Genomic DNA, 23125 nt, shown 5'->3' on the forward strand with positions numbered 1-23125 from the left:
TATCCAACGGAAACGCCATGGCTTCGACAAGGTGCGCGTAGTCTTTCAGTATTGTAAGTCACTCGAAAAGAAGAAACAGAGTCGTATAAGTAAAGCATCACGACGCAACCACGTCCGCCGTCCGCGGGGCAATCGGCTACCGGCAACCGCTTACGTGCAACCCCGCACGTAGTCCACCCCCTCTCAGCCAAGCACCCTCCCCCCACAGCCACCAACAACAACAGCGAAACCGCCCCATCCAGCTTCGTCCCACCCGCCAACCCACACGGAAACCCAAAACATCCGATCCCGCGTGGAAACCCCCCTTCCCCTTCCCCTTCCCCGCACCACAAGTCTCACAATTTTCTGACACTCGGCGGCAGCCCCTCCCCCGCCTTCTCCGCCCGATCCGCCTCCGCCTCCGCCCTACTCACCCTAATCGCCTTCATCTCCATCAACCTGCCCACCGTCTCCGCCAGATCCGGCCCGGGCACGCCACACAACCGCGCCGCCTCCCCGCACATGCCCTCGTCAATCTCCTTGTACTGCACGCGCCCCCCCTCGCCGTCGTCCTGCCCTTCTCCGTTTCCACCCGCGCCTTCTAGTGCCTGCGAGAACACCAACTCCCCGCTGCGCGCCTCGCTCGCCATGAGGTACAGCGCCGACCGGGCGGGCGCCGACGCCGGCATGCAGTACGCGCCGGCCGCGCGGATCGCGTCGCCCGGCACGATGCCCGTGGCGGTCCATTGCGGGGCGATGGCGTTGACGCGGATGTGGTGGGAGAGCGGGGTGCCTGTGCCCGTGCCCGGGCGGTCGGCGGCGGATGAGGGGGTCTTGGAGAGCGTGGGGGAGAGCGAGCGGAGGAGGCCGAGGACGCCGTGTTTGGCGGTTGCTGGTGGGGGTTGGTTAGTTGGATGATGGGTGGATGGGAAGGGGATAGTGGTGCTTACTGTAGTCGACGCTGGGGAAGCGCTGGTAGCCTGGGGGGGTGGGATTAGCGGGGCGGGCGGAGAGGGGATGGGGGAAGGCGGCGGAACGCACTGGATGCGGATGCGGTGAGGACGATGCTGCCGCCGGGTGGGCGCTGCTTCCGCATGTGGTGGAGGGCTAGGGCGGTGGTGCTCAGCACGCTCTTGAGGTTGATGTCGATGACCGAGTAGTCGGGCTCTTGGAGCTTGCCGTTGCTGTCGAGCTTGTCCTCCAGCAGCGTTGTGCGGGGGGCGACGCCTGGAGACGATGGTGAGCAGAGGTTTGGGTCGCGTCTGTCGGGGTTGACGTACCGGCGTTGGCAAAGACATGGTCGATTCGGCCGTGCTGCTCGACTGCCTTCTCGAATATCTCTGACAGCGCGGCCCACGATGTCACGTCGAGCGGGACGAAGGTGGAACTTGCGTGCTCTCGAACCTCGGGCGGGGGAGGGTTGAGATCGCCTATGACGACCTTTGCCCCGTGTTTGAGAGCCAGCGAGACGGTAGCAAGTCCGATGCCCGATGAGCCGCCTGATCATTTGTTAGTATATTTGAATGCATGCGCATGTCTTCTAATATACTCACCGGTGATGATTATCACTTTGCCCTTCAGATTCTGAAGATCTTCGTCCCGGATCTTGATTTCGGCCATGTTGGTTATGCGTGCAACAAAATCCAAAACTTGGAAAACCGATGGTGCAGTGTGTAGGAACTGCTCCATTTATAAGCCCCTGAGTTCCGAAGGCGGCTGACGCTTTGTGTGGCTCGTGAACTTCCCCGCTTTGAAGATCGCTCAACCAGGGAGAGCGTCCACGTTTCCCTTGGCGGGGCAGAGCCACAGTCTATAGATAGCCGAGCATTCTTATCTTTTCATGCCATTTTAAGAGCATTTCGCTGAGATAAACCAAGAGAAAGTAGTGACGTGAGCCATTATTCAATCGTAGTGCTGATGTCATGCCTACGAAGATCGCTGATCATGCACTACTTTATCAGTACCACCTGTATATTCGTGCTCTACCCTCGTGCATATACATATATTCCTCTCCCACACTTTCAACGCGTTGACTGACACTGCAAGTAGGTAGACATGCAACAAAACACCCATCTCACAGCATCCATGATAAATCCGATCTGGACAATGGGCCGCATACGACAACATCAACAAACAAACCACGCACCATTACCGCCGTCCACAAGCCCGCCTCCACCTCAAGACCCTCCAACCCCAAGCTCACCCACCCAGCACCCTCCTCTCCGTCTCAACCCAACCGCCCCCTCGCCGCCCCTGACCACCGCCAACCTTGAATGCACCTCCGCAAAAGTTCCCCGGGCTCCCCCTTGATCCTCCGCAGATGGAAACCCTTTGTCGACTTCGGCGGCGAAATCCTGGGTTGCCGCAGATTGCGTTTCGAATCTGGCACCGGTGGAAGGGAGAGGAGGAGGGGGTGGGTTTGGAGTGTTTGACCGGGGCCGTTTAGGAGGGGCGTGGTGGGCGCGGATGGGAGGGATGACGGGGAGGGTGTTGTTGTGTAGTAGACGGGTGTTGGAGAAAAGGTATCGAGGACGAAGGCGTAGTACGGCGGCGACGTGGAAGGTTGAGGTGGATGTGAAGGGCGATGGAGAGCGGGTGCTGGGGAGAGGACCAGCCGGCGGGTGGATGGTAGTCCGGGGGGTTGTTGGGGGCGGTGGGCTTCATGTTGGGGAGCGGGGTTTTTGGTTGAGGGAGTTGTTGCTTGTTGGTTGGTATTGGTGCCTGTGGTGGATTGTTCTCGATTCGATGGAATCCGCCCTGCTTTGATACCATCCTCGAGGTCTAAAGTTCGAAGTAGTGGAGGGAAAAGCCTAGAAGTTTCGCACCGTCGTCCTTTGCCGTGTCGTGCAAAGCTATGAGAAGTTCACACAAACTTACCGGGCGAACTAGTTTGAGGCCAGCGGAGGCTGCAGGACGGATTGAGACGCGATTTTACCGAATACAGATAGTACCTTACCATGATAGGTGTGTGGTAGCCAGATGCTTCCCGCCACTGGCGTCTACACCCATTCCAAGAGCTTAGCCAAGTGATTCAGACTTGGCCTACAGCTACGTGCGGCTCTTTAGATAGTAAGTCGACTACAGCGAGGAAGAGACAGAAGCTTGGGAGAGCCAAGCCGCGGATCTCTTGGCGAGGGTTCCGTGGAGGAGCGGAGAAAGCCACGTGGTGGACTCTTTCCGTCGGCCATTTTGCCAACAGACTGCCAGTCTCTGAAACGACGCACATCCGAGAAGCTGCACTGTCGAAATTCTGACGTTCATAGGCCAAGAGATCCACGATAGATAGCTTTTCGCAGCGTGCGGGGTCAACGGGAGCTATTGCGGAGATATCGAGGGAGAATGTAAAAGGGTTTGGAGGGACATGTGGAGGAGGGAAGGGAGAGAGCGGGTGAAACAAACAGCGGGCCGCCCGCCCCCGAGATCCCCTGCATTCCTACGTCACCCGCGAACGACTTCAGCTTCTCCGCACTCCAGAACCTCCCTGCAGCATATTCGCATCTGTGCTCCACCGTGGGCGTCTCCGGTGGATGATGTTTCTATTTCTGCCAGGCTGAGCAGACCGCGTCACCCGAGGATCACACCTTCTTTTTCCTTTCGTATTCTCAGTCCTCCTCCCGGCGGCTATAGACATGGGGTTCGCGCAGGAAACGGCATGATCTGCGCCGTAGATGGTCCCTAAATGCAGATCGACCTATACGCGAGGGCCGCGGCCGCCGGACGAGGCTGTTCGGGACGGCAGACTTCCTGAAACTCGATCAGCCCCCGCTTTTGTCCGACAGGAGAAACACCAAACCACCAATCCCCCTTCATTTGGAAGCTGCGCTCCGGCGGGCAGCCAGGCCTGCAAAACATCGTTTGAAACAGAGTCGAGTGTCCGAGTCCGGGTACGAGCAAGAGCGAGGTCGCGATGCGTGATACGATGCCAGCAAGGCCGCCCGCCATCCGGCTATAAAAGCCCCAGCACGCTCTCCGCTCTTCTCAATCCAGCAATCAATCAGATCTTTGCAATGAAGTCGTCCATCATCTCCGCACTGCTCATCGCCAGCGCCTCGGCGGCGGCGGTGAAGAAGACGTCGCCAGCCAAGCGCCAGTCGTCGGGCACGACGCTGATCCCCAAGACGTGCTTCGACGACTACTCCAGCCTGGAGGAGTACTTCGACTACCTGTACCCGTGGGGCAGCGACCACAACGGGTCGGCGCGCATGGTCGGCAACAGCACCGACCACGACTACATCGCCATCGACCCGGCCGGCCAGCTCACCATCACGGCCAAGCCCGTGTCCGGGCAGCCGGCCACCAGCGGCGGCACCGCCATCAACTACCTGTCGGGCGCGGTGCACGCCAAGCAGAGCTTCGCCGTCGAGGCGGGCGGCGGGCTCGACTTCTCGGCCTCGGTCCTGGCCACGACCGACGTCGGCACCTGGCCCGCCTTCTGGCTGACGGCGACCGAGGGCTGGCCGCCCGAGATTGACCTGGCCGAGTGGAAGGGTAAGGGCGATGATGCTTTGTGCTTTTCTGACGATGCTGACGGGGGTCCAGGCTCGGGCGACATCTCGTTCAACACGTTCAACACCAGCTCCGAGGTCGAGGCCAAGGACGTCGAGTACCCCAGCCCGACCGAGTTCCACGACGTCAAGGCCGAGCTGCGCGACGAGAACGGCAGCGATGTGTCCATCAACTTTTATCTGGACGGCGAGCTCGTCACCACCCAGGTCGGTGCGGGCTACACGGGTGCCGGCTTCTACCTGTAAGTGACGTGGTCTCGGCAACTTTCTCGAGCAGCATCTGACGTTTGTAGCATCATCAACTTGCAGATGGAGGGATCTTCGGGAACCCCGGGGCCGACGACGGGTAAGTTGCAGGTTGCGAGTCGAGGGCTGCGGATGCTAACGAGATGCAGACACTGTGTACGCGGTGAAGAACCTGGAGGTTACCAGCTACAACCCCTAGACGAAGTGATGGAACGAACGTATATATTTTGACAGTCTTCTGGTATTTACTTGATATTCATGATTCTCTTTTCATTGCTCGCCTGACCTACCCGGCGATGCTGCCACCGTGACTTCGTCCGCCCATCGTGTTCCCATTAATTGAAGAATGCAACTTCATCAAAATGAATAATTGTGTAGCATGCTCATAGCACTTGGGATTCTCGGCGATGATGTCACCCGGCGCGCATCCAGGTGACTTCGTGACTGGACGGACCTCTCTGTTCCTCGGCTGCTGCGGCTGCACCACGACCGGAATGCAGCAGACACGCCCACCTCGTCCCACTTCCTCGCCCTCGCCACGACCACGTGGCTGGAAGCGCCGGTTCGCAAAGGCCCGTTGCCATCCAATTGCCCATGCAAAGCCACTGCTGACGCCGTCAAGGCCTGCGACGCGTGCCGTCGGAAGCGAACAAAGTGCAGCGGGGCGCGTCCCACCTGCTCGCAATGCACCCAGCTCGGCGCCGGCTGCCACTACTCGGACGCGGTCGACAGACAGACGCGTCCACGGGCTGGGAGGTAAGCTCAAAGCCCCGAGATGCATAGCTGCTGGCTAACGAGAAGCGTCAGAGCAAGCCACGTCCAGAATGTCCATGAGCTCGACGACCACGCATCGCCCCAGCAGAGTTCGCAACAGGCAGCGCCGCCAGCCTCGGGCAATGACACGCGCCAAACGCCAGGGAACGGAGGACGCGGAACGATCGTGCTGGAAAACACGGGCGAGATGAGATACTTTGGTGGGCAGCCTGCTCTTCTGCACAACAGCAGCTGACTGGTCAAGAGGCCCCTCGTCGAGCATCTCCATCCTGTCGCCCGACGGGCTGCAGTGGCTGGAATCGCGCACCGCCGACGCCTCGCTGCGCCAGCGGCTCGAGCAGCCGCTGCGGGGAGGCGGGAGCTGGGCCCGCTGGACGCATCCGCTGCTGCAATCGCTGTGGCCGGCCGAGAACTCGACGCCCGTCCCGGCCTGCGACGAGGCGCTGGCGCTGGTGAACGACTACTTCGAGAGCCACAACACGGCCCTGCCCATCTTCCACCCTCCGACCTTCATGGCCCTGTTCGGCAGCCAATACCAGCCCGGAGGCACCGCGAGCAGCGACCCGGCCTGGTCAGCAGCGCTCAACGCCGTCCTGGCCCTCTCGCAGCGGCGGCGAGCCGAGCAGCAGCGCCCGCGCACGCAAGAAGCCGGCGACCTCGCGTGGGCGTACGCGAAGAACGCGCTGGAGGTGACGCTGGCGCTGGTCATGCGCAGCACCAGCCTGCTGTCGGTGCAGGCGCTGCTGGCGCTGGCGTGCTTCTTCCGCGGCACCCCGAACCCGCAGCCCTTCTTCTTCCTCACCGCCGCCGCCGTGCGCCTCTCGCACTCGGCCGGCCTGCACCGCGGCGCCGACCACCTGCCGCTGACGGCCGTCGAGCGCGAGCAGCGGTCGCGCGTCTTCTGGATCGCTATCGTGCTGGATTCCAGCGCCTCGCTGCGGACGGGGCGGCCCTGCGCGCACAGCATCCACGACATCGGCGTCGCCCTGCCGTCTGGCGCGCCCAGAGACAATCTGGGCATCGTGGTGAACGCGCGCGGCACGGCCGTGCTGAGCGTGCTGCTGGCGGCGGCCCGGTTCGCCGTCATCGAGGGGAAGGTGTACGACCGCATCTTCGCCGCCTGCGCCGCCGGGAAGACGACGGAAGCACTGGACGGCGACGTGCGCGCCCTGGGCGAGGAGCTGGCCGCGTGGAGCAGCGCCATGATTCCGGGGGGGACGGATGACTGCGGTGGCCGGGTTGCCGACGACTGGGGGGACCGGCATCTGCACGTCGCCGGCCTGCTGCTCGCCTTCCACAGCGCCGTCATCACCGTCCACAGCGCCACATGGCAGCGGCACTTCACCAGCCTGCGGGGCATGAAGCGATCCGCGCGCCACCAAAGCCAAAGCCTCGACGGCGACGCCTCGTCTTCCACGTTCCCCGACACCGACGTCTGCCTGCGTTCAGCGCGTGAGATCGTCCGGCTGCTGTCCGGCGTCCCGCAGGAAAACACGAGCTTCATCTGGTACGTAGACCAACCCCCTCTTCCTACGCGCAAGTACGGGGCTGACACAACGACGAAACCAGGGAGGTGGTGCACCGGCCCGTGCAAGCCATGATGCTCTTCTTCGTGTGCATTATGCAGCGCCCCGACGACGCGGACGCGGCCGCCCACCTGCGCGCCATGGGTGACGCCGTCGCCTTCATGTCCAAGGCGACGGCGACGAACCAAGAGGACTGTTTCGTCCGGCCCATGCTGACCGTCGGCCACGAGCTGATGCGCATCGCGCGTGCCGCTGTTCAGAAAGGCGGCGGCGGCGGCGTGGCTCAACGACGCCGAGCATGTGCGACGACGGACGCGCTCGATGGAAGCGGTGTGAGGGTGGATGGCCGGCCGTCTTCTTCCTCGCAGCAGGCCGTCGGCGTGGCTGGCGGCATGGCGCCTGGCTTCCAGCTGGGGGCCGGGCCTGAGGACGGTGCTGGGATCCCTTCGTTTGCGCCTGACCACCGCACGGGAAACGTGGGTGCGACTTCAGTCCCCGGGGCGGAGCAGTCGGGGCCCGACTTTGGGTTCCACGAGCCCTGGAGCGGTGGTGGCGGTGGTGATGCGGGCTTCGCCGGGATGGAGCAGCTGGCCGAGATACCGCTTCCGTTCTCGTGGAACTGGCAGGACTTGTCGACCGGGCTGCTGGAAGACTTTGACCTATTCTAGCACGGTGCAATGAAAAAAAAAAATTTCTATTGTTCTTGCCTTCTCGAAATCGGGGGCTCTTTTTCATCCTTTTATACTATAAACACCGACGACTCCTCAATGCTCGTTCTCGTCCATCCCTTTCTCTCTCTCCCTTTCTCCCTCCCTCTCACCACTCCGGCTTCGACCTCCCGCGCTTCCCCGACGGCACCGCATACCCCAGCCTCGACCTCTCGAACCTAAAAGCCGGCGCCAAGATGTTAACATCCTCGTCGAGCCCCCACTCGCTCCCGCTCATCCTCCAGAAATAGTCGGGGCGGCGGAACAGCTCGGGGCGGGCTCTCTGGATTGCGGCGTGGCTCTTGACCAGCAGCGTCTGCATCTCGTCGTAGTGGCGGACGTGGAACCCTTCGTTGCGGGCGCGCAGGGCGGCGGCTTGCGAGTCCGTGTACTGGCCCAGCCGGTAGTACCAGATGTTGTACTGGGTCAGGCTGACGTCGATGTCGAAGGTGACGCCCGGCCGCTTGGTGCGGTCGAGGAGGGCGTGCAGGATGGCGGCGGCGCCGACGAGGCCGGTTTGGTAGTCGGAGTTTGCTTTGGGGATGACGATCAGCAGATGGTGGTGGGGGGAGGGAGGTGAGTGAGTGGGTGAGAGGATGGGGAAAAAAAAAAAACTCACGCAACAGCGGCACCACGGGCTCGTCCAACCCGAGGAACTCGCCCTGCAGCCACGAGATGCCGACGAGGCAGTCGCTGATCTGCTGCCAGCCGGAGCGGCGCGCGAGCGGGCCCGCGAAGCCGTAGCAGTTCTCGCGCGCGTACACGAGGCGCGGGTTGACTTCGCGCAACCTCGTCGCGTCGAAGCCCAGCCGCTCGAGCACGCCGGGCCGGTAGCCGTCGACGAGCACGTCGGCGCCCTCGACGAGCGCGGCGAACTGCGCCTTGCCCGCGGCCGACTTGAGGTCGATGTTCGCGTCGCGCTTGCCCGTGCTCAGATCCACCCACAGGATGGCCAGGTCCGGCAGGTTTTCGTTGGTGACCTTGATCACGTCGGCGCCCAGCACGGCGAGCACCTTGGAGATGACGGGCGCGGCGATGACGCGCGAGAAGTCGATGACGCGGACGCCCTTCAGCGGCTTGAACTCGCCGCCGTCGCCGTCGCCGTCCTCCACCTCCGGCCACGCGCTCGCCGTCCCCGCCGGCACCTCGACCTCCCGCCTCGTCCACAGCGGCTCCGCGCCCATGACGCGCCCCTGCTCGCTGGCAAAAAACTCGTGCGGCCGCAGACACGTGACGCCGGCCTGGCGGAACTCGTCGCCGTTGGCCAGGCTCTCAATCTCAGCAGCATCCCACTGCGCGACCTTGTCGGCGTAGATGCGGATGGCCTCGTCGCGCGTGACGTCCTGCTCGGGCACGCCGACCATGCGCATCGTCGGCGCCGCGTTCATCGAGCCGTGCAGGTGGTACCAGCGCCCGTCGCGCGTGCGGTAGACATTCGTGGCTTCTTGGTGGATGGGCTTGGAGGTTTGGTGGAGGTCGCCCGCGGCGAAGGCGGATTGGAGGACCGGGTGCGAAAGGAAGGGTGTTGGGGGCGTGGTGGCGACGGTGGGGAGGAGGACGGATTCGAGGAAGAGGGTTGCGAGGTCGCTGCGGTGGAGGGGGGAAGGTGTTAGTGGATGGGGCTGGGCTGGGTTGCAAGGGGGATGCTGATGCTGTCTCGCGCACTTCTTTTTGTTCTCTTTTTCCCCCCTTCTTTTCTCCCGTCGTCGATAGAGGAGGTTGCTGATGCCTTTCTTGTTCTTCTTTCCTCGGAGGGTGTTGAAGGAAAAGGGTCTTACTCACGTATCAACCTCGACGTCCTGATAGTCGATTCCGTACCGGTCCGCCGCCACGGCGCTGGCCGCCGCAGCCACGAGGGCCGTCAGCGCCGCCGCCGACTCGGTCATCTTGCACGGCGTCGGCACGAACGGCTTCGGGTCGTCGCCGACGATGCGGACCTTGCGCGCCGCGTCGGCGAAGGACTGAGGTAGCCCCAGCGACGCGTCGTTCAGCAGTCGTTCGTGCAGAATGCGCGTCGCTTCCGCTTGGACCGAGTAGTTGTCGTCGTCGCCGCCGCCGGCGGCGGCGGCCGTGGTGTTGTGTTGGTCGCCCATGGCTTTTTTTCTTCTCTTTTCCGTCCGTCTCGTGGTTGCTGTACGAGAGCTTGTTATGTTTTTTTCTCGGGGAAGAGAGGAGAGGAGAGGAGTGCGGTGCCCGCGCGTTTTATATGTATCGTCGTCCCCCCGCAATCCTGTCTGACGCCGCTCGCAGGGGGGGAGACAAACCAGACCCCCGGCCCGACGGTCGAATGACGACCCGCCTTTTTTTCGCTCTGGTCGGCCGAGGCCCGGCGCCTAGTTTTACGTCGCCGTTTGGGGTTTCGTGCTGGTGGTGTCCTGATGACGGCTTGCCGGAGTTTTGACGCCGATCCCTGCCGTTTCCCGAGCTGTGGAGAACCTCGGGCGGAGTTTTGCTTCGACTTTGGACGCGAAACGCCGGGAGCGGAGTTTTGACGTGCGGCGACAGCGGGCCAACCAGAGTGACGCAGCGGGTGTATAGTGCGCCGTGGTACCTGAGTACCTTACCCCTCATCGCACTGCCCCTCACAATGTTGTAGCTGCACCCGCGGCTAAGGAGAGCAGCGCTCGGCGTTGGCAGGCCGGAAATGCCCAAAGAAGGACTAAGTGATGGGCGAAGTGCTGGCCGTCGACGTAATGTTCGTCACTGAGCTATGTCGAGGGGCTTGCTATATAGGCTCGACGGTTCCGCCTGGGGTGTCTGGCATCCACGACATTTGACGTCGCCAACAGCCAGAGTCCGCAACAATCTTGGCCCGATCTGAACCCAATATTCAGTCACTTCTCGAACGTCCACCTTTTTACGAGAGATCTCAAGCCATGGCTTCCTCATGGCGCGAAGGCGAGTTTGGCAAGCGGCCAGTCCGCATCGCCAACTGCTCAGGGTACTGCGGTAACAGCACCACGACACCTCCCAGGACCAACGATCCGCCGTGTCTCTGACCACGCAGCAGGAGACCCCGCAATCGAGATGTACAAGCAAGCCACCCTCGGCGACGTAGACTTCATCACGGGCGACTACCTCGCCGGTGCGTATACCAACTTCCCTCCCTCCAATACGACACACCTACCTCCAAAAAGGAAAACCAACTGACGCCCCCTCCCAGAAGTCAACATCGCCAAAAACGCCACCGCCCACGCCGCCGGCCAGCACCCCGGCTACGAGCCCAGCGCGTGGGACGGGCTCGCCATGTCCCTCGACGTCATCGCCGCCAAGCGCATCAAGGTCGCCCTCAACGGCGGCGCCCTGGACCCCAAGGCCCTGGCCGAACGCGTCGCCGCCCTCGCCCGCGAGAAGGGGCTCGCCGACTCCCTCACCGTCGCGTACATCGTGGGCGACGACCTGCGCGATCGAGTATGCGCAACTGCGCTGCCGACGACCGAGGAGGAGGAGCTGGGGGAGAGAGTGCTGCCGCACCTCGACGACGCGGACCAGGGCGCCTTCGCTTTCGTGCGCCGCCGCGACGGAGAGACGGGGGCGTCGGATGCGAAAAAGGAGGGGAATCAGGCAGACGCCGCCGCACCCCCGGCAACCATCGTGTCCGCCAACGCGTACCTCGGCGCGCGCGGCATCCTAACCGCGTTCCGCCACGGCGCCGACATCGTCATCGCGGGGCGCGTGGCCGACGCCAGCCCCGTCGTGGCCGCGGCGTGGTACTGGTGGGGCTGGTCCGACAACAACTACAACGCGCTCGCGGGCGCGCTGGTCGCCGGCCATCTGATCGAGTGCTCGGCGTACGTGACGGGCGGGAATTTCGCCGGGTTCGCGGACCGGGGGAGGTACGGCGAAGACGTGTTTGTCGATCCGGGGTTTCCGATTGCGGAGGTGGATGCGGATGGGAAGTGCGTGGTGACGAAGCATGAGGGGACGGGGGGTGTGGTGGATGGCGATACGGTGAGGAGTCAGTTGCTGTATGAGTTGCAGGGGAATGTGTATTTGCATAGTGATGTCAAGGCCGTGTTGGATGCGGTTGAGGTGGTCGAGGTGGGGAAGGATCGGTGGGTGGTTTTTTCTTGCTTCCCATTCTCTCTGCGGTCGTGGATGCTGATTCGGTCTTGTAGTGTCCGCGTGAGCGAGATCAGAGGCTTGCCTCCACCGCCGACTACGAAGCTGGCCATCTTCTACCAAGGAGGCTACGAGTGCCAGCTGCTCTTCAACGCGGCGGGCTATGGTTGGCGGGAGAAGTGCGAGCTGTTCGAGAAACAGGTGCGGATGCAGATGGGCGAGCAAGCCATCCAAAAACTCGACGTCTTCGAATTCCAGCGGTAAGAGAAACCTTCGCCAAACCACGGCCGCGGAGAGGCGCTGACGGGCCACACAGCATCGGCGTCCCAGCAGAGAACCCGTGGGACCAGAACAGCAGCACCATGTACATTCGCATCGTCGGCCAGGCGAAAAGCGAAGCCGCCCTCTTGGAAATCAGCAGGGCAGTGTCCAACATCTCCCTCAGGCACTTCCACGGTAAGAAAGCATCCCCCGACCAGGCCACAAGCAGCGTCGTCGAGCACCACACCACCACCACCACCACCATCACTAACCACGCCAGCACAGGCTTCCACAACTCCCTCGACATGCGCACCGCCATCCCAAAACCCTACCTCGCCTTCTACCCAGCCGTCTGGCCGCAATCCGCGCTGGCCGAAACCGCGCACATCATCTCGTCGACGACAAGCACCGGCGGCACCGTCGTCTCCCACCCCGCCGGCCACCCGCCCATCTACGAGCCCCTCGGCCAACGCGAGTCCTACGACGCCGCCCCCTCCCCCATCACCGCATCACCATCCGAACACCAGCAACCAACCCGCCGCATCCGCCTCGGCGACATCGCCCTCGCGCGCTCCGGCGACAAGGGCGCGAACCTCAACGTCGGCATCTACATCCGGTCAACCCCATCCTCCCCCACCACCAGAACCACCGACACCGCTCTGCGACAGCGGCAGTGGCGCTGGCTCCGCTCGTTCCTGTCGCGGGACCGCATGTGGGAGCTGCTGGGCGGCGACGACGCGCGGCGGCACGGCGTGTACAAAGTGGAGCGGGTGGAGTTTGCGGGCATCATGGCGGTGCATTTCGTCGTGTACGGGTTGCTGGGGAGGGGGGTTAGTAGCGCGACGAGGTTGGATGCGTTTGGGAAGGGGTTCGCGGATTATTTGAGGGATAAGGTTGTGGAGGTGCCGGTGGGGGTTTTGGGGGAGGGGGAGGCGGAGGCGGTTGGAGCACGGTGGTGATGGTGTTCACGCAGGGCAAGAAGGGCGTGGTAGCGCTCAAAAGATGATATTTTTTCCCAGTGTACTAAAGGAGATAGATGATGCTATGTCGCTGGACCACTGCTATGGACAGTGGCGTTTTTGAATGTGTGTGTGAGTTGTACAAGAAAGAAGAAACTAGTCGAGGTACTTGAGCTGGCCGCCCTCGTTGGTGATCTTCTCGGACAGCACGAAGCGGCGGCGGTGGGTGGAGCCGTCGACCTTGCGCAGGTCGGCGACCATGACGTTGCCGCTGTCGACAATCTCCCAGCGCTCGGCGGTGCCGCTGAAGTTGCCCGTCTCGCCGCGGTGCACCCATGCGAACTCGCCGTTGCGGTTGGTGATGATGTTGTCCAGGTCGAGCCGCGACTCCTGGAACCGCCCGCCGCCCGCGTCGCACTCGGCGATCAGGAAGCAGTGGTTGCCGTCCGACCACAGCCGCGGGCTGCGCGACGACAGGTGGTAGTTGCCGCCGTGCATCTTCTGGTGGTGGCCCGCGTGCGAGTCGCCGCCACCGCCGCCGTGCATGGGCTGCTGCGGGGCGGGCGCGTGGTGCTGCTCCTGCTCCCGCCGCCGCCGATCCTCGTCCTCGCGCCGGCGCCGGTCCTCGTCCTCGCGGCGCCGGCGCTCGTCGTCGTCGTGGTGGTGCTTCTCGTCCTCGCGCCGGCGGCGTTGCTCCTCTTCCTCGCGGCGGCGCAGCTCCTCCTTCTCCTTCTCGGCCTTCTCCTTCTCCTCCTTCTCCTCGTGGCGGTGGTGGCCGTAGGCCAGGGCGGCGCCGCCCAGGGCCAGGCCGAGGGCGCCGGCGGCGCCGTAGGTGACCATCTTCTTGCGGCGGGCGCGGTCGGCGTCGCGGGTCGTCTCCTCGTCGCTCTCGTTGTCCGACTCCTCGCTCTCGTCGTCCTCCTTGCCGTCCCAGTCGACCTTCTCGCGGTCCTGCCACTCGATGCGCTTGGCGCGCCACGACTCGCCCTCGGCCACGACGACGTCGTAGCAGCGCAGCGTCTTGCAGTTGATCTCGTCGGCGTAGATGGCGTCGGCGCTGACCGTGTGCGCCGTGATGGAGCGGTGTGGCGGCTCGCGGTAGTTGTGGGGCAGCAGTGGCTCCTGCCTGCTGATCTGCGCCCGCTGGCACGAGATCTTGCGCGCGTAGACCACGCGGGCGTTGACCGTCGAGGCCGTGACGGCGCGGGCGTACAGGTCGCCGCGGACCGTGTAGCTCTGGCGGTGCACCGAGCTCTGCCCGTCGTCGGACACGGCCGAGGGGTGGTTGCCCATGATGGCTGAACGAGATGGACTGAGATGAGAGATGAATTGGGTTGTGGTAGAGGTGCTGAAGGCCGATGACAGCTGACAGAGGTGGTTGTTGGCTGGAGCGGGGGAGGGGCAGCTAGCTGGCTTTATACGGCGGCCAACGCAGCCAGACTAGGCTGACGGAAGCCGGCACGGGTCGAGACGGAAGCTGAATCGACGAATGTTAAACTGGCACGTAGACAGCAGCCTCACGGCCCAGTCCGAGCGCAGCTCTCAGCGTCTCCCATGGTTGCCCGCCAGCTCACATGAAACCAATTGGCCGCTAGTTGTGGCTGAGGCGGGGCACCTGGCGCCATCAAAACGCCCAGATCCACACCACCCCTGTGCGCCCGGAATAGCGGCATCTGTGGCTGTGCCGTGACTAAACTCCTTGCCGCCCCATTGCTCTTCGTCCCGCTTTCTCGTATACCGTTCGATGCTCTTTCAAAGTCCCCAATCTCTTCTCCGGCGTCACTGAAGAATCGTCAACGACTCACTCACACAGTTGCGTCGTGCGTTATCTGATGGTCTCTCTATCCGTCGCAGTCTGCCCTGGAGAGGACAAGCTTTGCGGGGTAAATGGCCAGACTCACCTACGTGACGATCTCCAAAGAATTCCGTCTCCCAACGACTGTTCATCTTCCCCATCATCGCTTGAAATCTCTCCCATCACAGAAGATGAAGCCCATTGCATTTATAGAACCCAGTCCCCGACTCTTGTCGCATTTGACCCGACCTGCCCGACTCTTGACCCCTTGGCATCCTTGCTACTTCCGGTAGGTCCAAGACTGCCGCGACTTGGAGAGCCTCTTCTTCATCTACGTTGAATGGGCATCCCACTTTCCACAATGCGACGTGATGCACATAAATTGCGGCTCTCTACAGGCGCACCCCGCATATCCCAACCGAGCGCCAGCCATCCGACCTTCCGCCCGACCCTTCAACTCAGCCGGGAATGATCAAGGCTGTCTTCTTTTCCGGGCTCTATGCCCTCGCCTGCGTCAATGCCGCGACATACGGCAACAACTGGGTGCCGACACTCAAAGCGGAGGTGACGATGGAGGCTTTCGAAAAGGAGGTCGAGCTGCCGGACGGAAGCTTCAGAGTGAGCACGCGGCAGAGGAATGCTGCGCTAGCGTTCTTCGCGCTTGAGCCCGAGAATATTGATTCCTTTGCGGCCTTTAACATCATTCCGGTCGAGGCTGGGGATGAGTATCCCGTTTTCCGCCTTCTGACGTAGACTAATGATGGAGCCTTAGCAGCAGCCAATAAACTAACTGGACGACTGAACAGTGTGTCAAGGCAACAACGAAAGAAGGCCGAGGTAGAAGTGAAGTCTACGGAGAATACAACATGGTGTCATTCCATGGTGGCTCGAGCGGCGGTTTTGATTGGTGGGCTGTAATTTTCTCCACCGCAATCGACCGAAGCAGCAAAATAATGCGGCCATTACGGAATATGTATCCGTTTCGCTTAGTCACAGCCTAGGCCCAACACCAGTCAGCGTGCATCCTGAGTCCCGCCACAATTGCAGCATTCAAAAAAACTTGGTGCTCCGCGGGGATCGGCCCATGTACTCCTGATGATCCGGCTGGCCGATGCTTGCCAGCTATTTAACCTTCTGCCCAATGGTTTTCCAAAATCGGCACCTTTCCCTCCATGGCGCACATCCAGCAAGGGGAAGTCGGCATTGCAAAGGCCACCGAGACTACGAGTAATTCTTCTGCCCGGAATCGCAAAACACCATCATCTGACAGTACATCTCAGACTATGACGCCGACACGCAGATCCTGGACTGGAGCGGACCCGATGACCCGGAGAATCCGTACAACTGGCCCAAGTCCAGGAAGACAATCATCACCGCCGTGGCCCTGTTCGCGACCTTCTCCACCATGCTGAACGGGACCATCATGACGGTTGCCCACGAGGCCATCAACGAGCGGTTCGACGTGAGCGACGCCAACTTCCCGCATTCCTACTGGCCCGTGACGTCCTGGGCCGTCGGCGGCGCCCTCTGCTCCTTCGTCGTGCTGCCATTGATGGAAGACTTCGGGCTGCGCAAGGTGTTCATGGGGACGTACTTGGTGCTCATCCTCTCACTAATCCCGCAAGCCGTGGCGCGCAACTTCGCGACCATCGTCGTCACGCGCTTCTTCAGCGGCGGATGCGTCGCCATCATCGCCAACTCGACGAGCAGCGTCATCGGCAACATCTGGGAGGGCGACATCGCGCGGACGGTGCCCATGAGCCTCTGGATCACCTTCTACCTGATGGGCAGCAGCACCGGCCCCGTCGTCGGCGCCGCCATCTACGCCCACCTCCCGTCCTGGCGCTGGATCTTCTACTGCCAGCTGATCTGGTACGCCGCCGCCTTCCCGCTGTACTGGCTGCTGCTGCGCGAGAACCGGGGCTCCATCCTGCTGGCCCAGCGCGCGCGCCAGCTGCGGCGCGGCGGCACCGACATCTACAGCCGGCTGGAGCTCAACCACACGCCCGTCGCCTCGCTCGTGGCGGAGAGCCTCAAGCGCCCGCTCTACATGCTGCTCACCGAGCCCGTCGTCATCGTGTGCACGTTCGCGGCCGCCCTCATCATCGGCAACATCTACCTCTTCACGCAGTCCGTCGAGCAGGTCTTCGCGGGGCTGTACGGCTGGGACCCCGTCGCCGCCGGCTACGTCCAGGGCGCGGTCGTCGTGGGCGAGCTGCTCGGCTGGCCCTTCACCCTGCTGTCCGCGCGCCTGTACTTCCGGTCCGCGCGCCGCAACGGCGAGGTGCCCGGTACCCCCGTCCCCGAGGCGCGGCTCTACGTCGCCGTGCCCGCCGGCTTTCTCGCCATGTCCGGCGGCATGTTCGTGTACGGCTGGACGGCGGACGGCGGGGTGCCGTGGATCGCGCCGGCGGTCGGGCTCGCGTTGATCGGGGCGGGGAACAATGTCGTGATTACGGCTTTTGCCGACTACGCGGTGGATGCGTATGCGAAGTTCGCGGGCAGCGCGATGGCGGCGGTCGCGCTGGGGGAGAACATGTGTGCCGGGTTCCTGCCGCTCGCGGCGCAGAGCTTGTACACGGATTTGGGGTTCCACTGGGCGAGCACATTGCTGGGGTTTCTGTCGTTGCTGCTTTCGTGCGCGCCCGTTGTGTTGATCGTTTGGGGGAGGGGCATCAGGAGGCGCAGTCCGTTTATGAAGGAGGCGACGCTGGAGAAGAAGATGGAGGTTCAGGGGGACGATGGGACGGCGTGAGATGGATGGGTTAGAGCTGCATGGGCATTTTTGAGGCGTTTGGGGTGGTTGTTTGCTGGACTATAGAGCAGGAGCAGACGCTGAAAAGAAGCACTGGCGTTTGGCTGCGGGGTGTCAAAAAACGTCAATATAATGAAAAGTCCCGATAAAAGGCAGATCAATATTCATGTCTGCCACTGCAAATGCACTCCCGTATTTGGTCTGGTGTTAACGTTTTATTGAGAGACCAGCTGATGAAAAGCGAGTGGCGAAAATGGGTCTAGACTTTATGTTTTATCTGTTCCCGGTTGGGCCCTGGATCAGACGCTAGCGGCGACAACAGAAACGGGAACCAAGTATGTATTGAAGTGTAGCACCTGTCTCTATACATAAGATCTTTTCGCACGTAGGATACCTGAAGGAGGGCTGTATCTCTCAAATTGCTAGAGTTGTTCAGTGTGTCTCCGCCTCTCGAACGCTGCCGTATGAGCTGAACCCCACGACTGACTTTGCGGGCCGAGCCACGAGAGCTCAGCCAGCCACCAAACCTGGTGGCGTTCAATACTGCAGTCCCCAGACCTTGCTCTGGCCGAACATAAATAGCAATCCGTCCATCAGATTATCTTATACAGCCAACCCGCCGTTCACCTTGAACAGACAACCACACCAGCCATCTGCGTAACCATCAACATGAGCGACACTCCGTCCACCACCGAGGAGCACTCCCAAGAAAATGCGACAGCGAGAGAGACGCTCGAAACCCTCAGCAATCTGGAAAACATGGCAAACAGCACTCTGGACCATTTCAACGCAAGGATTCTGTAGCGCGCCCCCGCCCACGTTCGCCGTGCCTTCCCTGACGCATTTCGTAGCAATCGAGCGGGCGACGCCGCCGAGATACCCATCGACAAGATCGTGTCCAAAACCAGATTCATCCGCGCCTACAGCTCGACCCCGGAGAAAATCCCCGACGAAATCCACAGCTGCATCAAAGCCTTCGCGTCCGGGCCCATGGGAACCGAAATCAAGGAAATCGCTGAGAACGCGGCACAGCAGCTTGCAGGGACGTCGCCGGGTCAGCGCGCCGTGATTGAGCAGTCGTGAGTTCCTTCTTTCACTGGCGGGCAAGAGGTGTATCATGCAGACTGATGCTTGCGTGCATGCGTAGTGCAATTACGCTCGACGAGATTATGGGGCTCTGCAGGCTGGATGTCTGCTTCTTCTCTTACATCGTCAAAACGAAATCCGTCGCTGAGACGTGCCAGGTCGTTCTGGCTTGCTGCGTTGCGGTCTCGTCGGTGGCAGTGGCAGATATTGAAGAGAACACGCTCCGAGTTATCGTGCGGAACAGCTTCTATAATCACTCGCCGGCGGTCAAGAAGCTTGTCTTCGACGAGATGTTTTGGAAGATCTTGCGCAAGCGCGATGAGACGCCTTTGACCGAGGAAGAGCAAGGAGAGCTCCGTAACCACAAGTCTACTATGGAGGAATATTGGAAGACTGCTGGAAAAGCCTGAGAGGTGGGACTGATGAATCGTGAGTGGCGAGAGACGAGTGCCGGTTAGTCTCCGGTGGAGCTGCCCTGTGGTTCTTCAACATGATGGGCCCTGGAAGCCTGTTTGGTCTCACTGGAGGATGTAAAAGTGAACGTGAGAAATGGGCAGTTTGCAGGCAGCGTATTTTGGCAATCATCACAACTAGCCATCATCACGGAGTTGGATATTCGTGATTCTTGCCATAAAGCGAGCGTATCAACCTCAACACAACCCATCAAACGCATCCCCCCTCGCAAACACCGCCTCCGCATTCCCCTCAAACCCCAGCTGCACCAACGACCGCGTCTCCGCCTCATACGTCGGCCACCCGAAGCGATCCCTCAGCGCATTCGCCGGATCCTTCGCAAACGCCACCCACGCGCCCTGAATGTACGCCGACGTCTGTTTCTCCAGCGGGGTGTCGGGGCCGAGCAGGTCACTGGTCCCAAAGATCATGGGGATATCGCCTATTTTTTGCACAAACACCACCGCGCCCATCAGCACCATCCTCGAACGACGTACGTTGGAGAGCATGGGATCCCACTTACTGGAATGATACGCGCCCAACCACTCGAGCGGGTTCAGGTTCGGCCACTCGCCAAAGTACCGCGTGCGCCAGACGGGCACGCCGGCCGCCGCTCTCGCCCTGTGATGGAAAACGAGCAAACGATGTCAGTTACCGAAGTCGTCGTCACCCCATCTCTCTCTCCCTCCCCCATCCCTCTCAACAAGCAGAGCAGGCCAGGGACAGAATCAAACCGAGAAAAGAAAGAAAAAAGAAAAAGGTCCACTCACGCAGCCCCCCTCGCCCCAGGACACGTCGCCAAGCTGCGCGTAAACGCGTCGACAGCCGCCTGATCCGGCGCCTCGCCATTCGGCGGCAACGACACGAGCGACGCGCCCTCATTATCCACCTGCGCGACGACCGTCGGCAGATGCGCGAAGAGGCCCCTCGCCTGCCTATCGGGGTAATCGTCAAATTGCGTGATGCCATCGGGCGCCGGTGTGAACGAGAGGGACTGGCTGCTGCCGTTGTACGAGTCGAGGACGGCGATGATGGCGGAGGCGTTTGCTTGTTGCATGCATGCGAGGATGGTGGCGTCATCATCATCAGTGGTACAACCGAGCTGCGCCGCGACGTAAGTGAAGTTCGTGCCCGCCGTGTCGGTGTTGCTGATGCCGGCGTCGGCGAGGCCGGATTGGGCGATGAGGCCGGAGACGAGCGGGTCGGTCGGGTGGGCGTAGGCGTATTTGTCGACGGACATGCCTCTGTGGTGGGTGGCATCAGTGACTTGGTTGCGTTGGTGTCTGTTGGACGGCAGGGGGGAGGGGGGAAGGAGGCTTTACATACCCGGCGGATTGGCCGAAGAGGATCATGCGGTCGGGGTCGCCGCCGAATGCGCGGATGTTCTGGGACACCCACTCGACGGCCTTCCGCTGGTCCTCGAGGCCGGGGTTGAGATGCTGTCCGTTCAGGGCCGCGGCGTTGGGGAAGCCGAAGATGGTGACGCGGTAGCTGTGTACGACGACAACAGTGAGCAAGTATCGCGCGGGATTTGGAGGAACCACGAAGAGCAAGGAACATACTTCAAAGCAACAACAATGACGTCCTGATGGTCCCTCACAATGTCCGTGCCGTATTTGTACGGCGACGCAGATCCCCCGCCGGTGAAGCCGCCCCCATGGATCCAGATCATCACGGGCAACAGCTCGCTCGATCCATTGAGGGCCCGCGGAGCCCAGATATTGAGCGACAAGCAATCCTCGCTCTGCGTCTGCCCGGGAGTCAAAAGGTAGCCGGGGAGGTACTTCGTGTAGACGGTTTCGGTGCCGGTGTCCAGCTGGATGCACGAAGGGCCGAACTTGGTGGCGTCGACGACATCTGGTTCCGGCTTCTTCGTGACTGGGGGACGGAATCGTGCGCTGCCGACTGGGGGCTCGGCGTAGGGAACGCCGCCGAAGAAGCGGACGGTGGTGGTGTTGTCCGCGAGCTTGCCTCGGACTTGGAATAGGTCCGTCTGGACCAAGAGGTCCGAGTTTGCTGCCCCGATGCGCGCTGATGGGCGGGCGGCAGCGAGGGGCAGTGCCAGAAGAAGACGGGCGAGAGAGCGCATGTTGAGAAACATGGAGAAGGGAGGATGCAGCAATCATTCTCAGGGACGTTGCTTTTAAAGAGCCGGGTAATGGTAGAGGCTGTTTGCATGAAACGACGTCCGAAGATGGAAGGAAGAACGCTTTGCCTACACGAACCGTACATGCACGATGGTGTAATTGCTCGGCATCTGACTGAATGCCGGTGGACTCGGCACTTCGGTCTGGGGTAATTAGTTGGGATCCGAAATGTGGGGAACACGTTGCGGGGAAACAGTTGCATTATTGCTGCAGGAGTGATGATCCTCATAGTAGCCAGCCGTCATCTGCTAAAGACTTATCCGGTACGGTACCTGATAATCCCACATGGGTACGTACCAGTTTGTTTCGTATTGGCGACCACCAGTGGGCTTTGGCATTCACATCCACCATCTCCCTACCAAAAGACGCGTACATACTCACTCGCACGACTTCCTCCACATCACACAATCATCCCCGCCTCCCTATACCGCTCAAACGCCCTATACCACGACGCAATCGCATCCCTCTCCTCCACAAACCCAGCCTCCCGTATCTTCTCCACACTCAGTGTCCGGTCGAACGCATAGCAACTCCCCACCGCATCCAGCGCCTCCGCCTGCCACACGCTCGCCCCCTTCTTCACCCCCGCACCCTCCAACACCCCGCGATGCTTCTCCACAAACGCCGACGGCATCAGCACCCCTCCCTCCTCCCCCTCCTCCTCCCCTCCATCATTCCCCTCGCCCTCGCCCGGCGCCACCCCCTCCAGTCCAAACCACTCCGCAAGCCTTGGCCACCTCTCACTCATCGCCATGCCCTTCCGCTCGTCCGCGACGTTGAACAGCTGCTGCGCCGCCACCTCGGGGTGCAGACTTGCCCAGACGCTCGCCCGCGCGACCGTGGCCGCGGCGGCGTCGTTGCTGACGGCGTGCGCCCAGGCGGCGGGGGTGCCGGGGAAGGGGACGGCGGCGGCGGGGCCGTGGACGAGGGCGTAGGTGGAGAGGTAGGACGCCCAGTGGGCGGCGAGGGCGTAGGTGCTGCCGGTGGGGGTGAAGCCGATCTTTTATTCCCCGTTTTGTTAGTTGATGGTGGTTGGTGGGGGGCGGGGGGATGGTGGTGGGGGGAAGGGAAGACAGTACGATTGCGTCGGGACGGATCTCGGCCCACGTCCACGCTTTGCCCGCGCTGGCGGCGCGGAGGGTGCGTTGGTAGGCGTGGTAGAAGATGTTGCTGCGGTGCGGCTCCGGGAGGAGGGGGTCCATGGTTTCGACGAGGGGCGCGGGGAAGAGGCCGCCGGGGACGTGGATGCCGTAGCCCTGGGGAAGCGCGGGTTATGGGGTTGGGTTGGTGGTGAGAGGGATGGTTGGGGTTTTACTCTTGTTCCGCTGGGGAAGACGACGAATTTTAGGGCGGGGGCGAGCGTGTCGACGGCGTTGACGACGCGCTCGAACATGGCGCTGTTGACGCGGGTCTCGACGCCCCAGTCATCCTCTTGCTTGTATGCTGCGGACCGGAGGGGTTAGGATGAGCGGCTCGGTGGGGCGGAGTGGGCGGAGGTACACGGACCGAAGTAAAAGACGTGTGTGACGGTGTCGATGTCGGGGACTTTGTCCTTCAAGAATGCGGCGAATTCCTCGTTGAGCAGGTTGACGCCGGCAACCAGTTCGAAGTCTGGCGTGTCGGGAGACGGCGTCGGCCACCACGAGTCTTCGAGTTTGAGAGGGCGATTCACCAGCGCTGTGATTTTTCTAAAGGTGGCGGGGGCAGGGTAGTTGGAAAGGAGCTCGTCGACGACGGCCCAGCCGGCCAGACCGGAGGCACCGAAGACTAGTGCGTGGTTGTCAGACATGTCGGAATGCAATAAATGATTGATTGCTGGAAGATGGGTTCGGTAGGTAGGTATATATGTAGTCGGCCTCGGTCTTGCCGG

General features: G+C 61.8%; 9 protein-coding genes across 9 annotated transcripts; 4 read left to right on the top strand and 5 right to left on the bottom strand.

Annotated features, from left to right (window-relative positions):
• Positions 1 to 885: 885 nt before the first annotated feature.
• On the bottom strand, positions 886 to 1599 carry SLS55_002766 (uncharacterized protein; the record flags this gene model as incomplete). The annotated part of the gene is made up of 4 exons (XM_066774246.1): positions 886 to 959; positions 1021 to 1206; positions 1260 to 1478; positions 1533 to 1599. The coding sequence occupies 4 exons, from the start codon at positions 1597 to 1599 to the stop codon at positions 886 to 888; spliced, it is 546 nt and encodes a 181-aa protein (XP_066634365.1).
• Positions 1600 to 3986: 2387 nt separating this feature from the next.
• Positions 3987 to 4929, top strand: SLS55_002767 (uncharacterized protein; the record flags this gene model as incomplete). The annotated part of the gene is made up of 4 exons (XM_066774247.1): positions 3987 to 4467; positions 4519 to 4726; positions 4778 to 4830; positions 4880 to 4929. 4 exons carry the CDS (start codon positions 3987 to 3989, stop codon positions 4927 to 4929), a joined length of 792 nt encoding a protein of 263 aa, XP_066634366.1.
• A 2917-nt stretch (positions 4930 to 7846) lies between these two features.
• SLS55_002768 (uncharacterized protein) lies at positions 7847 to 9623 on the bottom strand (the record flags this gene model as incomplete). Its single annotated transcript, XM_066774248.1, has 3 exons — positions 7847 to 8271; positions 8357 to 9324; positions 9616 to 9623. The coding sequence occupies 3 exons, from the start codon at positions 9621 to 9623 to the stop codon at positions 7847 to 7849; spliced, it is 1401 nt and encodes a 466-aa protein (XP_066634367.1).
• Positions 9624 to 10764: 1141 nt separating this feature from the next.
• Positions 10765 to 12063, top strand: SLS55_002769 (uncharacterized protein; the record flags this gene model as incomplete). Its single annotated transcript, XM_066774249.1, has 3 exons — positions 10765 to 10822; positions 10901 to 11792; positions 11856 to 12063. 3 exons carry the CDS (start codon positions 10765 to 10767, stop codon positions 12061 to 12063), a joined length of 1158 nt encoding a protein of 385 aa, XP_066634368.1.
• A 1112-nt stretch (positions 12064 to 13175) lies between these two features.
• Positions 13176 to 14312, bottom strand: SLS55_002770 (uncharacterized protein; the record flags this gene model as incomplete). Its single annotated transcript, XM_066774250.1, has 1 exon — positions 13176 to 14312. The coding sequence occupies one exon, from the start codon at positions 14310 to 14312 to the stop codon at positions 13176 to 13178; it is 1137 nt and encodes a 378-aa protein (XP_066634369.1).
• Positions 14313 to 15986: 1674 nt separating this feature from the next.
• Positions 15987 to 17569, top strand: SLS55_002771 (uncharacterized protein; the record flags this gene model as incomplete). Its single annotated transcript, XM_066774251.1, has 2 exons — positions 15987 to 16041; positions 16095 to 17569. The coding sequence occupies 2 exons, from the start codon at positions 15987 to 15989 to the stop codon at positions 17567 to 17569; spliced, it is 1530 nt and encodes a 509-aa protein (XP_066634370.1).
• A 669-nt stretch (positions 17570 to 18238) lies between these two features.
• SLS55_002772 (uncharacterized protein) lies at positions 18239 to 19065 on the top strand (the record flags this gene model as incomplete). The annotated part of the gene is made up of 3 exons (XM_066774252.1): positions 18239 to 18369; positions 18421 to 18648; positions 18753 to 19065. The coding sequence occupies 3 exons, from the start codon at positions 18239 to 18241 to the stop codon at positions 19063 to 19065; spliced, it is 672 nt and encodes a 223-aa protein (XP_066634371.1).
• A 1302-nt stretch (positions 19066 to 20367) lies between these two features.
• Positions 20368 to 21209, bottom strand: SLS55_002773 (uncharacterized protein; the record flags this gene model as incomplete). Its single annotated transcript, XM_066774253.1, has 3 exons — positions 20368 to 20374; positions 20435 to 20599; positions 20671 to 21209. 3 exons carry the CDS (start codon positions 21207 to 21209, stop codon positions 20368 to 20370), a joined length of 711 nt encoding a protein of 236 aa, XP_066634372.1.
• Positions 21210 to 21655: 446 nt separating this feature from the next.
• On the bottom strand, positions 21656 to 23044 carry SLS55_002774 (uncharacterized protein; the record flags this gene model as incomplete). The annotated part of the gene is made up of 4 exons (XM_066774254.1): positions 21656 to 22255; positions 22335 to 22511; positions 22571 to 22698; positions 22756 to 23044. The coding sequence occupies 4 exons, from the start codon at positions 23042 to 23044 to the stop codon at positions 21656 to 21658; spliced, it is 1194 nt and encodes a 397-aa protein (XP_066634373.1).
• Positions 23045 to 23125: the final 81 nt, after the last annotated feature.

The sequence above is a fragment of the Diplodia seriata genome, assembly GCF_021436955.1.
Source record: "Diplodia seriata strain FDS-637 chromosome Unknown scaffold_3, whole genome shotgun sequence".
In the NCBI taxonomy this organism is placed as follows: Eukaryota; Fungi; Ascomycota; class Dothideomycetes; order Botryosphaeriales; family Botryosphaeriaceae; genus Diplodia; species Diplodia seriata.